Here is a 14155-nt window from a genome sequence, read left to right on the forward strand (position 1 = left end):
TGTATCAGCAAACAATTTGATGTGGTAGATCACGATACATTGAGTTTGATGTTATCATAGCAATCAATTTCAGACGGACTGTTTTTTTTTCTTTAAGCAGAAAATGGAATATTCCTGCACAGAAAGTGTTATGTTCTTAGCTCATTTCAGTGTTCTATTTGTTTTGATTACTTTTTCGTCTATTTTGGCGGTTTTCTGGTTTTTCAAGGTAATCCAGAAATCCAAAATGGCCGCTGTTTGGCAATCATGTCGTAATTATAACGTCATATGATGTTATCTTCTGTCGTTGCGGACCTCAACGGAAATATCGTTTGGACGTGCCTCAAGACGAATAAAGCGCGGTCTAGATAGAGTAAGTCGTAAATATGCTGTTTTTACAAACGCTTAAATCAACAAAAGACAAAAAGAATCTTGATCATTAAATATTATCCAAGTTATTTGAAGGGAAGGTTCAAGTGGCTCTAGGAAAAATGAACTAGTCGATGCGTAGTTTACGAGACACCCTTTAACCTTTTCACTGCTAGAAGAAGATACGTAATTCTTGAAGCTCTGTGGAAGATATCCTTACCGAATTGGACAATTCCGTGTTGCCAAATAGGCCTTCGTATGGAAGCGAGGCCTAACACATAAACGCATATACGATGCTTTTTTACTGGCGTGTAATGGAAGACTCATTTAGATGTGAAAAGCAGTGGATCATGCCTCGCTTTGAAAAAGAGGCCCAAGGCAACACGAGAATGGCCCAATGTGAAGATTTAAACGGATTGTACCCTTAGTAGTGTTATCCAGCAAAAAAATATTGAACAGGAGTTTTCCTGGTTTCAAAATAACTTACTGGCAAGTTTAACTGCTTTTAGCATTTGTGCTCTTGGGAGTAAAATTATTAACAAAATAAATACAACGTGGTTACTTTTGGCAGTGAACTAAGGTTAAAGGGCATGGATCAAATTTGTTACTCGTTTGCTTACTAACAGGTGTTACCCAATCTAACTTGAAATAATGCTGTATCACCAAGGCTGGTGGGTGCTACGGTTCGGCTTTGAGGAGAAATATCCAGGTACAAGTATCTCTTAGGATTTTTTAAGATGCGGTACAGGTACACTTGTAAGGTCGGCGTAACATAAATGCGGATGACAGTATCTGTGCCTTTGGTGAGCTGGAAAAAAAGTAAAGTAGCATTAGCCCAGTTAAAGGATTTACCTCCTGAGGCAGGAACAAAAAATAATGTCTTCGTTAGCCTCGGTAACTACATGTAATGTAAACTGAACGTAGTATAAGAGGATTTCTGACTGCATACTAAGACATTGGCTTACAAAACTAGCTACACATTAATGCACTCTAAAAAATTGATCGTCGTATGTTAAATTGTTTTTGAGAGACGAACGTTAAAATTGGCAAGATTTTACAAAGAATGTGTGGCTGGGTTGCAAGAGTAGCCAAACATTCTAGGTTTTGCAGTTTTTGAAAGCAAATTTCTCTAAGAATATTAACCCTATATTATCTAGACCGGGGGGTGGGAATCTGCTCGCGGCGATTTTGAACCTAACTAACCTTTCAAAGCAAACACGCCCTGAAGCTTCAGGACTTTATCAGAAATTTATCTTGGGAAAAAAATTGACGTGGCTGGTTAATGTTCATTGACCTTGATGTTGCCATGATAACCAATTTTTGACAAGCAGTTTTTCAAGAAAATAGAAAACCCCTTTATAAACTAGGAAAAATCACGTTTCTTTCCGTATTTTTTTTATGGTTTTAGCTCATAATAGTGTTATTGTTTTTTATTACTTTTTTGTCCAATTTAGACGCTTTCCTGAAGTTTTGGAAATATCCAGGGCTGGGTTTGTTCGAAAGCCGATTAACGCTAATCCATCGAGGTTTTCAACTCGCTCATTAAGGATGGTTTATAAGGCTCATTTTAATCTGATGGTAAAGAAAAGTCCAAGGCAAAACTGAGGGGCAAAAATCTTTTGGAGACATCCTAATGGATTAGTAAATATACTCGAAACAAAGTTCACGTTAACCCAAGATTAGCTTAATCGGGCTTTGAACAACTCGGCCCAGAAATCCAAGATGGCCACCATTTGTGTAATCCTGACCTTATTAGCCGGTCTAGACAGGGATTAAACATAACTCAGTAATATTTACACTAAATAGAGTCACGAGTTACTAGTTAATGGTGACCATTTGTTCATAGCTTGTTGTATTATATATGTTTATGAGGTAAAATGTAAACAATAACCTCAGCAAAGATTCTCCTGTAATGTAGCATTGGTAGCAGTGGTTTGGCTACGAGTCGCAAAGCGTTGAATTGTCTTATTTTGGTACGTTTATTTGTAACAGATGATCGATAAATTTCTTGTGTAACTTCCGTTCGTTGAATTAGAGTGCGTTGTGGTATAGAGGCACCCGAGACGTTTTAGGAAAATACTTAACTTGTTGACTCCTGCATTGCCACATGGTTTTGTAACCTTTCAAAGGCATATTTGTTTAACTTAACACAGTACGACCCGTTCGGATGCTTTAGCAGAAAAATTTAAGTTGCAGAAAGTTTTAGGGAACAGAATCTTATTCCACGAGCTTTTAGACGTGTATTTCGTGGTCTTACGCTTTGAGAACGAACCATAGTTCAAATCCACAAATTAATCCCTCTTTACTGGTCGAAAGATGCTTTTTCGGGTCGTATCAGATCAACAGTATCTCCAAACGTACAAGCTGCTGCTCAGTGGCTTTACGAAAATAGTAGCTGACCCTTTTACGCATTTTTTAAGGGCATATTTGCGCCTCCGAAAGCAAAAGGAATTAATTTTTCAGTGTCAATTAAATCCGAAATTCTGAGGAGATTAAAGGCCTTCCGAGCAGATTTCCACCGAAATGTGCCGTTGAGTGCCCCTGTTATGACTTCTACAGTTTTTGCACAAGTACACAGTGCGTACCAAGTTTTGATGTTACAACAGTAACTGGAAAATAAATTCATCTTCCAGCCTTACCGTGGTGTAAACATGTCCGCTATCGTTGATGGCTAGGTACCGCCCGGTCACTTTGTTCTTGATGTAAGGAATCCCGTTAATCTTTCCGACTCGAAACACTCCTGGCAACCAAAGAAAAAGAGCAAATATTCACTTATGATGACACAGAATAACGTTTTTACCCGAAAAATAATAATAAAAAAACAACCACTTGAAGGATTCATAGGTAGATTATAGGAAAGGGCGGTGCCTACTAATACAGAAGTATTTTTAGGCATTTAAGGACTATGCAGATCTTAGCAAGGGCTATTGGAATCCAAAAAGAAAATAAGGGGTAACCACACATTATTGAGAGATAATAATGCAAAAATAATTCAAAAAAGCGCCAAAATACAAAATAATGTATGTCATGTTTCCCAAATTATAGCTTAATTACCTCTGAAAAATGCGTAGTTACTCATAATTTTGTTTTGGGATTTCAATAGCCCTTGCCTAGATCTGCTTTTCCCGCGTAGTTATAAACCGCACAAAACCATCCTCGTTTTAGCAGGCACTACTCCCGACTTTCTCGTACCATCCCGAGATGACGTTGAAACATTGTTGGCAAATTGTTGGCAATGAATCTTAAGTACGAAACAGGTTATTATGCCAAAACAATAAATTTCGCGCATGCGTCAGGTGGCGCGATAGGCTCATGATGAAAGGGTAATTATAAACTGCTATGTAATATAAAACGCAAGTGCCCGCTATGGGGCGGGCGCCACCTTATTAAAATTACACCAAACCTTTTTGACCACCTTGCTTGCCATCACCAATAACGATTAGCATAATTGTTGCATAGAATGTTTTTAAAGGAGGATTTGTGACGGCCTTTAATTAAGTTACAGTTTTAGAGTTTTAATGACATCACACGACAACCTTACCGTTTGTGTTACACTTTACTCTGTCTTTTGTGCCGACGACTCTGTGATGTAAATCTTCAATCAGGTAATATCCTTGTTTGTTTTTGAATGATCTATCGCTCGCCTTTGAATAAAATAAAGCGAAATAAATCTTCTTTGTTTAATCAGAATGGAGGCATGTCAGAAAGATGTCGCAAACTCAAGTGGCGACGGCATGGAACGAAGCACTTTACAACAACGCAATGACATTTTGAAACAGGCAATTGACTGACAATAAAATTCATGAATAGATTCTCTATGATGAATTCAACAAAAATGTGACGCTTCGTAGAGATGTAATTCACAATAAGGAAATATAGGAGTATGAATTTTACGATTATCTAAAAAATGTACCACAGGTAGACTGCCACGCAATCCATAAATTTTTTATCTTTATTTTTTCTCGAGTTTCAATCATTCCCTTATTCTGCGTGACGCGTTTATTTCTGATGTCGTTTTATAACTTAGAGGGGCAGTGTCACATTTTCTTGTGTCACTTTGAATAGCCTTGAATCGATGGAATCGTCAAAATAACGGCTCCGTTTTTTTTAACAATAAACATACTAGTGCACAGAAACTAGTATCAGTTATGTTTGGCTGTGGATGACCAGGATGAAGATGGAGTGCAACGTGAAAACATTTGCCAATTTTTCGCCAATTTGCAAATTTTTCTAGTTCTTAAACTTCCTGTGTATTGTCAAGAATTCGCTAAGAACTGAGTATAGTTTGTTCTTCCCAGGATAAATCTCTTAACATTTCTTCCCGGCGCTTTAACAGCAATTTCATGTGAGAAAAAGCGTTCCTTGTCAAATATTGGGCAGTTTTCATGACAGTTTTTCGTGACAGTGCCTCTTTAATGTTTGAAGATTTCACCCTAACCTCAAATTGTTATATTACCACAATTAATAGACCATCTGGGAGGTTAAAGTCCAATAGTTTGGAAATGGAGTACGCTTGGCAGTTAATACAGTCTAAAGTTCGCTATTCATAATGGAATTCATTTGTTTTAGACAATAAATTGGACATTCCTCAAGTGAGTATCACGTTAACAAAGCAGAGTAATTTTAAGAACCGCCAAAAATGATTAAACAATGTTCAATTACGTAGAAAATCGTGGCCTTCAAAATTTAGAGTATGGTCCGCAACAGGGTTAAAATGATATTTTTAAACTAACGTTTTCTTTTTATGGTTGGAGGAAATTCATAATCCAAAGGTTATTCTTCGATATTCGATCAAAAAGTTCTAGTTTTGTGTTAATATTTCCCTTTTTTGTTTTTCCGACGGTCAAAAACAGTTTGCAAACTTTGTTGATGAGTTCTGAGGACTATGAACCCTAATAATCCGCGCAAATCACACCATCCATCATTTATTAGGACAAAATTTGTAAAATATATATCATGCCAACAACAAATTATACTTACAGGGTGTGGGCTTCTTTTGTTGTTTGTGAGTTCAAAATAGCCATCGTCCTCGTCATCAAAATCCACTTCATTCGCCTTGTATTCGTTCTCAATTTCGTCAAATTCGGCAACAGACGGTAAGGGACCATCTGAAAGGCTTCGGAAATCGTCGACATCATCTTCGGAATTCTTCGGGGACCAGGTAAATTCGGAATCTGAGGGTGCTTGGTTAGGGTGGCTACTCACGTGAACGAAGGCGTAGGAAAGGAAGCACAGAATAACTGCAATCTGCATGAAGGAATAAAATAATTAAATTGTTATTATTATGGTCTATTTTTCCTATTGCATAATGGCCGAAAGGAAAAATGAATTTTGACTAAATGAATTGTAATTCCCATCAAATTATTCCAATTGAACTCACAGAAAAATGATTTTATGTTTTGAAGTCGATTCTACCCATATATTTCGTAAAAAAGGCGTGAAAAACACTCAATTCACGAGATTCTTCACGTGCCCATTCGAACATATTGAAAACCCAGCATTTTGTTGGAATCTCAGGCGCCCCTGGTCGCGGAGACCGAATTGGACAATCGTCTGAAGATCCTATGGACAAACACCATATATGCAGTTATGGACAGATTTTGACAGGAGCGTAATAAAGGAACGAGAAAGCTGGAATAGAGATGGTCGAGAGAATACGACTTCGAAATCACGTACACAGTTGAAGCTGTTGTCACCGGAATATTTCGTTGGTGTTTTGAATTCCATACCACGGAGTCAAAACAATTTACATCCTTTCTGGTTAGAAGAAAAAACATCTTTCAGAATACGTTTTCTTCAGTTCAGCGCTGTAAGACTGTTTTAAGCGCTCCATTTGTTCTCTTTTGGATAGCGATTGTTTGCGATAAAAATATTTCTTTATCAGATGTACTGGAAAATAAAAGAACACAGTCATCCCACGTGGAAGCCAACCGAAGAGGCCGGAGTCTGTGAATAGACTGAAGTGCTTCAAGCATCGTGTGGGTGAGATCTGAATAAACAGTTATGAATTCAAATTTTTTCTTCGTTTAACTGCGTCTGCCTTAAAAGAACATCTGTTAACGTCTGATTTCATTAAAAAATTAGACCTAAAGACTAAGCATATTTTAAGACAAATACATCAGTCGAGTCAGAGCTATTTTATTCCAGTATTTCAATAAAAACACAGGGTCAATTAAAGTGCCTGTATAAGATCTGAGTATAACTCGTGTTCTTGTCCTTTCTCGGAAAGGTTTTTCTCAGGTACTCCGGTTTTCCCTCTCCTCAAAGACCAATCACATACAATCACGAGAGTGTCCCTATACTGTAAAGAGCATTTGATCATCTCGTCATGGAATTATGCGCTATACAAAATGTGCAAATTTATTTAAAGGTTAATTTTTTTAAACTTGGAAGCTGTCACGTGGTACGAACTACCGTACACGGAAACACAAAGCACCTACAAGCTCAGACACCGACGGCTGCAATCAGAAAAACCCCCCTGTCATGCCAAACTAAATTATACAATGGTTTCCACGAAGGGGTTTCGAAGTTGGAGGCGAGAGCTTTGTCAAATTTTGCTACCACTTTAAACTGAACTCCCTAGCGAAGATTCTTAATCGAAAACTAAACTAAAATTGGCCGTAACTTTGCGCAGAGCCTGTTTCTAAATTAGTTCGTGGCCTAACAAAATATTATGCCGCATTCGCGACGAAATGATTTATCTATTTATACTAGTAATACTGTTTGTACAGTATTACACACGGGGACGAGGTTCATCTGTTTCTTTGTGACATTTATTCACCAATTAACAGTTTTAAGACGCCGTGAAATGGGAGACACCCTGCAGCGGGTTTCAAAATTTCCGGTGAAGTTGCTTGAAAGCTTGTTGCTTAGTTTCATTATTAAGCTTGCTGTATGAGTAATCAGTTTTGGATGTTCCTTGTCAAAAATTTTTCTCGTTTCCAAATAGATCACGCGCAGCCCGTCAACAAGAAGAGAAAATCATCGGCCTGTCAAAATTCTTAATTGTCTTTCAGATTTTCGATGATTTTTATAAAATAAATGTTGAACAAATGCCATAAAAAAGCGTTAATAGATAAATTGGCTTTTTCAGGAAGCTTAAAAAAGATGTCCAGAAAGTTCTCCCTATAAATTATCAAGTTACAAGCGTCTGACAGGCGAATGAAAAAAGCCTGGCCACGCTTTCATTTCACTCTAAATCTTAAAGTAGAAAAATTTCCATTCAGCCTTTTAAGTCCGCATATGTTTATGAAACTAGCAGTAAGAGACTAAAAAGTTAAGCTTTAAACGTTCAGATGTAAGCTGTAAAGAAATATAGACCTACCCACGCTGTGCCCATTGTGACAGGAGTTTGAGAGGTAAGCTAGGCGTCTAGGCTGTGCTATTATAGTTTAAGCAGTTGCGCGACTAAGCTTTAGTGGCAAGGATCTTTTTCAGGCATGGGTTTATATACACTAACGCGAACATATTGAGCAGGTGGAAGGACTTTATTCCGGCTTGGAATATCTTTCAAGGAGGGTGGTTACCTTAAAAGGTGCTCACTTATCAACATGTCAGGCTATATTAATTTGAACTTCCTTTATATCCGATTACCTGTATTAAGACAGGGTTGAAAGCTAAGGCTATCTTTTAGATTATACAATTTCCTTTTTAGCGCACGACCTCACGTAAAGTCTACTGTTTTACTTTATCCAGTGTCGCAGACTCTTTCTCTCTTCCTCTAGCTAGCACCAATTTTTAAATGTTTCGTTTTGATAAGGAGGAAAAGGCTTTATATTTCTCTTCAAATTTACTTAGGCTCAATTACCACTCTTTTTGCTTCAGACATGAGTGGATATTGACGTAAAAGAATACATTTGCGGTGGCTTAGCCTTAATTTTGAAGTGCAGGGATAACCCTCAAGCACATGTTTCCCGAGAATTAAACAGGTTTGCTAAGACAAACCAGTTTTAAATTTACGCCTTGAATACAATTGAAGTTTAACGCCTTGAATGTCTAATTTGCAATGGAAAGAGGCAAGGTATTAAATGACGAAAGTTAATTAGGTTTAAAAAGCGATAAACTAAAAAAATAATAATGTAATAAACGAGTTTTATAATGCCTTAAAAAAAGAAAGATGAGTTTTTTTTGTGGGAGAAAAATACAATAGACGATAACTCATCAGTTCAGTTAAAAATATTATGTTAACCGCGAGTAACCGCTAAGTTTTCGTTCCTATTTCACGTAAGAGTTATTTTAAATCGAAAATTCTGGAAAGCTATAGTGTTCTCAATGTGTTCCGGTACAGGTGTGAATAGCCAAAATGAGTGGTATTGTGATGATCAGCCCTCGCGAACCGCAGCCCACAATGAGGCCATTAGGCTAAGTTGGATTTGTAAATGAAACTTCACGTATCAAAACATGATTGAAAATGCTTCTCAGGCTCGAATTTAATCTCGTTTATAGCAATCTTCAAAGTAACTGTGCACACTTTTGTCTCTTATAACGTTTGCTAAGATTGGTAGCAGCCTCTGGTGCTGAAACATGGTTTTACTCCTTTGGTTTGTTGGTCAAATTCTAAACTGTGTGGTACAAAAGAAATGCATGGAGCAATACTTCCCCGGGGTGTCGTTTGTGGGAATTCTAAATTTAGATTATGTTGATGAAATCCTACAGGGGAGTCATTCAAAGATAAGCTATTGAGCAGTGCTTCTCAGTGATGTCCTCTGTAGTGGGGTAAAAGTTGTTTTTAACTTTTCGCTCTGCGAATGACGTGCTTAAAGTTTGACCATTCAATTGACAAACTGTTGATAAACACCTTCCTATGGTGTTTTTATTTTGCTTAAACTAGTACAAGGTCCTCCTTACGTCTATGGGCAATCATACAGTTCAACTATCGACTAGTCAAATAAACACTACTCTGCAATGGTACTCTCTATTATGCTTTAGAATATGGTTCTAGCGTTTGAGTGTAGAGGTAAAATCCTTACGATTAAAATGAAAACCATTGAGCAATTGGCTTTGGGGTATAAAACTTGGAAATTTTCTAATGACTGATTTATCATTCCAAATTCACTTGTTCAAACACTCAAGCTTTCTCGCCAGTGATTCATATATTTGCCTTAACACTTGTTCTTCCCACCATCGAAAATGCATAATTATATTTCATTTATGCAGCAATTAATGGCTTGTAGTCTACAAAAGAGGGTATACTGGACTGTTTGAAGGTTTGTACAAGCTGCCGAATACGCACGAAACGGATTTCAAACATTGCTAATTGTTCCTCTGTGAAACGCGTTTTACCGAGTAATTTCATTCAATTTAAACATTATTCCAATTCCGCAAGTAATTGGCGTGGCCCAGGAGACTGGATAACTTCCAATTAAATTTTGAAGCTAAAAATTAGTTTTTATGAAGTACGCTGAGTAAAAAAGACAAAAAAGCCTATTAGGCAAGTCATCGGTAATTGTAGCTGGTTGTTTAATAAGCATGGGGAATGAGACTGTAAAACTTGGCTGGAATCGTTACCCACACTGAAAATATTAATTGAATTCTTCTGCGTGACAGCGGAACTCTAAATTTGAAAAGATTTGTGAAATTTTTCCTCCAACAAAAAGCATTAACAAAGGAAAACGGCCATCAAATAAAGAGAAAAAATTATGATAATGAATCCCAACTATTTTTCTTTGAAATGTTTCCAAATTTCCAGCTTTTCGGCGATACTCAGAGAGACAATCGTCTATATTAAAGACAAAGGTTATTTAGCTGACATGCTGAATTTTCAACTACCTGCTTTTCACCAGATGTTCCTGTATATCGGCTAAGTAGCTTCGCTGGCTGTCGTTTTCGACATGTAATACTTTTTCTCGAAAAACTTAAATAAACGTGCGTGATTGTCAAACACAAAATCAGTCGGAATTATTTCCTCGATGGATTCAGCTCGAGTGGATGTTGAAACAGGCCCCTTACAAATTCATATCACACAACGATCCGGTTGATAAGTTGGCAATTACCCGCTGTTATATTCACCCGTAAGATAATGAGCGCCACGCTTGCTTTCAAAACAACAATACCCCTTTCACCTGTTGATGTTATCAAGTGATTTTCCATTCATCCTTTTGTATTTACGCGCTGAAAGGCGTTAATATGTTATTTGCTATAGGCGATTATTAACGATGCTTATAAAGAGTGCCTTATTATATTGGTTCATAGCAGCTATCTTCTGACTGAACAACGACCACAGACCATCTGCAGGAAAAACTAGCATTCTATCGCTTTTCAGCTGGATACAGTGAGAACTCTCTTCACAAGGGTTATTTCCAGCGTACGTTTGCAATGTAGAAAACAAATTTCTTTCCTGCGGGTAGTAGTCTGTGGCATCGTTTTAGGAAGCGCAAATTATAGTAACAGGAAATTCATCGACAGTGGTCTCTCAATGTCTTTTAGTGAAATGTAATATTGTGCTATTGCGATGTAGTTCTGAGTTCCACTTGTGAAACCTCTTCGTCACGGTCATGAAATACTGGCTTTGATGCTAGAGGTTGGTTTTGAAAAATACAACAAAGGGGACAGCTTTTTGGCTCATTTTTTCCCATATTTTCTTTCCCAAACATAATATAAATTTGGCGGTGTAAGGAAGATAGAATCGACTTACTTAATTTTTTTGACGACGCTCTCTCAACGAACTGCAAAACCAATTGGCAAGATAAACATTTAGAATTGCTTTTGTGTTCAAAAAGCGTAGGCAATAGTGAAAGTAATGGCGCCATTGTTTTCACTTTCACTGCAATTGCAACCAGTTCAATAGACTTGCCTCAAATCGACTGTACTCCCACAAAACGGACCTTGAGAAAGTATACCAGTTGAAGAATAAATAAAATTAATGAGTTGGCAAGAATAAACAGTCATTTCAAGCTGTAATTTTCTTCCTCTGAAAAGAAAACTTGCTTGGGGGAGAGTTTCATAAAGATAAAACATCATTTCTTTGATAATTGTTAATATCTCACTGCAAGTTGTTTTTCAGTGCACTTGTTACATTTTTCTGCTTCCTCAGCTTCTTGTAACCGACGCTCATCCATTTATTCAAACAGATGTTATTTTCAAGTGTGTAATAGTTGATTCAGCAGTTGTGTTTTGTTTTCTTACGGGTATCCTTCTTTCCCATCCTCCACACTACTGACTTTTTATAAAATCTTCAGTACCTTGGTCGGAAACGCAACCAAATACTTTCGTCTACGGAAGAGTTTTCGTAACATTTTCACCTTCCTACAATTACGCATTTTGGTTTGGAAACTCTCATTTTCCGGTGAATTTTGCTATTCTCTGCAGTGAAACAATCTAATTTCAAAAGGTACCTCTCTCGCCCATTCACAAACAAACGCGTTTTTATAAACGACCCGTATGAAGCAGTCACCACTTACAACGGAAGTGGAATGTTCTCGTTTTGGCGCTTTCTGCCGTCACCGTCTCTCTAACGAAAACCATCTTGCACCGAAGCAAGATTTTTTCCTGTTCTTGAAGAGAAACAAAAACAACGGTAACTCACAAAAGAGGTACGTATATATAGTTTGGCAGACTCCGCGATTTGGAAGCGTCCGCATGTTTAGGCAACCCGGTAATGTGTTTTCGAACGTCTCTCCATCTTTGAAGGGCGTTTTCGAAAGTTTCTGTTTTCATAATCCGACCGTTTGTGATCATTTTAGTGTAGACGGCAGAGAAAAATAACGCTCAAGAACGTAAAAGTTCTCATTCAAAATTCATTACGGATCTCGGCAAGCCGTTCTGAAATAATCTCTTATAAGCACATCAGGCTGACGATGGTCGTTAGGACACATGCGAGTATTTCGCTGAACGGACGGTGGCGCTAAAATGGTCCAATAATCAACCCCAGCTCGGATGTGGTATTACCTTTTTCTATAAAGAGAAAGAGAGAATTTATGCCGCTCCCCTATCGTACTGTTTAGTATTTATTAGCTTGGTCAAAGTAATCGCGTTCCTGTACTCTAAAAAGACCCAATGGCTACATTTCAGCGCTGTCCCATAGTGATTCAGTTCCAATGGGGTTCGTTGAATGTCTAACCAGCACTTATATTAAAATTTGAAAGAGAAAAAAAAATTTATTCGCTTTATCAAGAGTGAAGCACCGTTTAGTCCTCTGAACCCTTTTCTTTTGTATGGGCGTGTTCGGATTGTTTCCTTGACGAACACCCCTCCTCCTCCCACCTTGCTTACCTTCATTTCACCCTTAAGCGAGCTTGATAAAAAAAATACGAAGCTTTTCTATTTACTAATTTAAAAATATAAAAACATTTAGCAACTGAAACGGATTATGTATAAAGTAATATAGCGACTGACTTCAGAAGTAGTTAAAGAGGGGAGCGAAACTGATCCAGCGCACCCGTTTATGATTAACAAAACACAATGATCGAATCTAACACTTTTTTTGCGATACACAACTCACCTTCGTCGAATAAAGCAGTCCAGTAGAATGCAGAACAAGATCGTTGTGACTCATCATGGTAACCTAGAGTCGGGTGTAACAAAGACAGCGTCTCAAATGATTCGGTGTATGTTTTTTTTTTACAGCAATAAAACTTACAATACGGCAGCTACTCTTTTATATTATTTTATGCTGTACTGTTTTAGCCTTCTTTTCTTCTGAACTTAAGTTATTTAAATTGTTTCTTTTTTCGGCTATGAACATGAACAACAAGAAACTATGGATGAAAACCGCATTAAGTCTGCCTTTTCGCAACTAAATCGGCCATTTTGGAAATGAGGCTAGCTGGTGAGAATGATACGGCATTTGCAGGTACGGGGAAACAGAGTCAGACGTCAGATGTGATGAACTGTTATGAATTGTAAACTTAAGATCCCAGAAATAATATTTTTATCGGAAAATTCCATTTAAATGTGCTAGATGAGACTGGGCTAAAGCGCGTAATTGTAGTCAACTCCCTTTATTGGGGACACGGGACCCCAGTTCGTGTCCTTAATAGCGAGAGTCCGTAAGAGTGAGAATTTATTTCAGTCAAACGTCTGTAATATATTTTGCCGGGAATTTAGCTGCAGTCAATATTATCGGGATGTCCGTAATAGCAAGGAGTCCGCAAGGCGAGGAGTTGACTGTATATAAGTTTTCATTTTCCATGCATAACGTACCGGGAAGATGTTTTCCCGCAGACATGTATAGGGCTTTCCCGACAAAGGTTTACGTAAGGTAAGAGGAAATTTCCCGCTTTCAACCTAAAGACATTATTCAAATCTCTTACTTGGTATCTTAAGTTATCTTTCAGAATTTTATTTCCAAGCATTTTCGGAAACTCTTAGAATACAGATCTGTCTTTTTCCCATTAAAACTCTGTATTAGATCCAAATGGCGAGCTTTACCACTAGCGAACTGAATTTGATATGACCAATTAAACAAAACAAAACGAAAAAAGAAAACAAGCTTTCTCCAGCGTTAGCCAGTTAAAGTTTGCTTGCTTAATCGTTTAAAAATCACAGGCTTTTTTGCTGAATTCACTAACTTATATTGTGGGCAACAAAATGGGTAAGGGATTAGCGCCAAAATCAACAATGTTTAGCCCTAAGTGTTTTTGAACAGCTTGGGAGCAAATTTTATCTTATGCAAATACACTTTAGTTCCGCCTAGCTAGGTGCATTAGCTTCTCACCTTCTTTTTCGGTGAAAAGCCTCTTCAGGTGGAAATTCCTTTTGGCAGTTAGTGAGCTAGTGGAACAAATGCAATGAAGCACAGTTTAGCGTTATGGCTGACTTTTCCAGTGGCTCTGAACAATTCGCGCAATACGCAGCTTGAATATTTTTT

The 14155-nt window shown here is 37.6% G+C and overlaps 1 protein-coding gene across 2 annotated transcripts; it reads right to left on the minus strand.

Moving 5' to 3' along the window:
* Positions 1–119: 119 nt before the first annotated feature.
* On the minus strand, positions 120–12850 carry LOC146481008 (uncharacterized). 2 transcript variants are annotated; one of them, XM_085108698.1, is made up of 5 exons: positions 12788–12850; positions 5329–5595; positions 3890–3992; positions 2988–3088; positions 120–1156 (listed from the first exon to the last, which is right to left on the minus strand). In XM_085108698.1, the coding sequence occupies exons 1-5, from the start codon at positions 12842–12844 to the stop codon at positions 968–970; spliced, it is 717 nt and encodes a 238-aa protein (XP_084964824.1). In that variant the 5' UTR covers positions 12845–12850; the 3' UTR covers positions 120–967. The 2 variants fall into 2 exon arrangements, with proteins under 2 accessions (XP_084964824.1, XP_084964825.1); XM_085108699.1 differs by lacking the exon at positions 12788–12850 and adding an exon at positions 7673–7827.
* Between the last annotated feature and the right edge of the window lie 1305 nt (positions 12851–14155).

Source organism: Pavona decussata, unplaced genomic scaffold (genome assembly GCF_977016875.1).
Source record: "Pavona decussata unplaced genomic scaffold, jaPavDecu1.1 SCAFFOLD_51, whole genome shotgun sequence".
Taxonomy (NCBI): domain Eukaryota; kingdom Metazoa; phylum Cnidaria; class Anthozoa; order Scleractinia; family Agariciidae; genus Pavona; species Pavona decussata.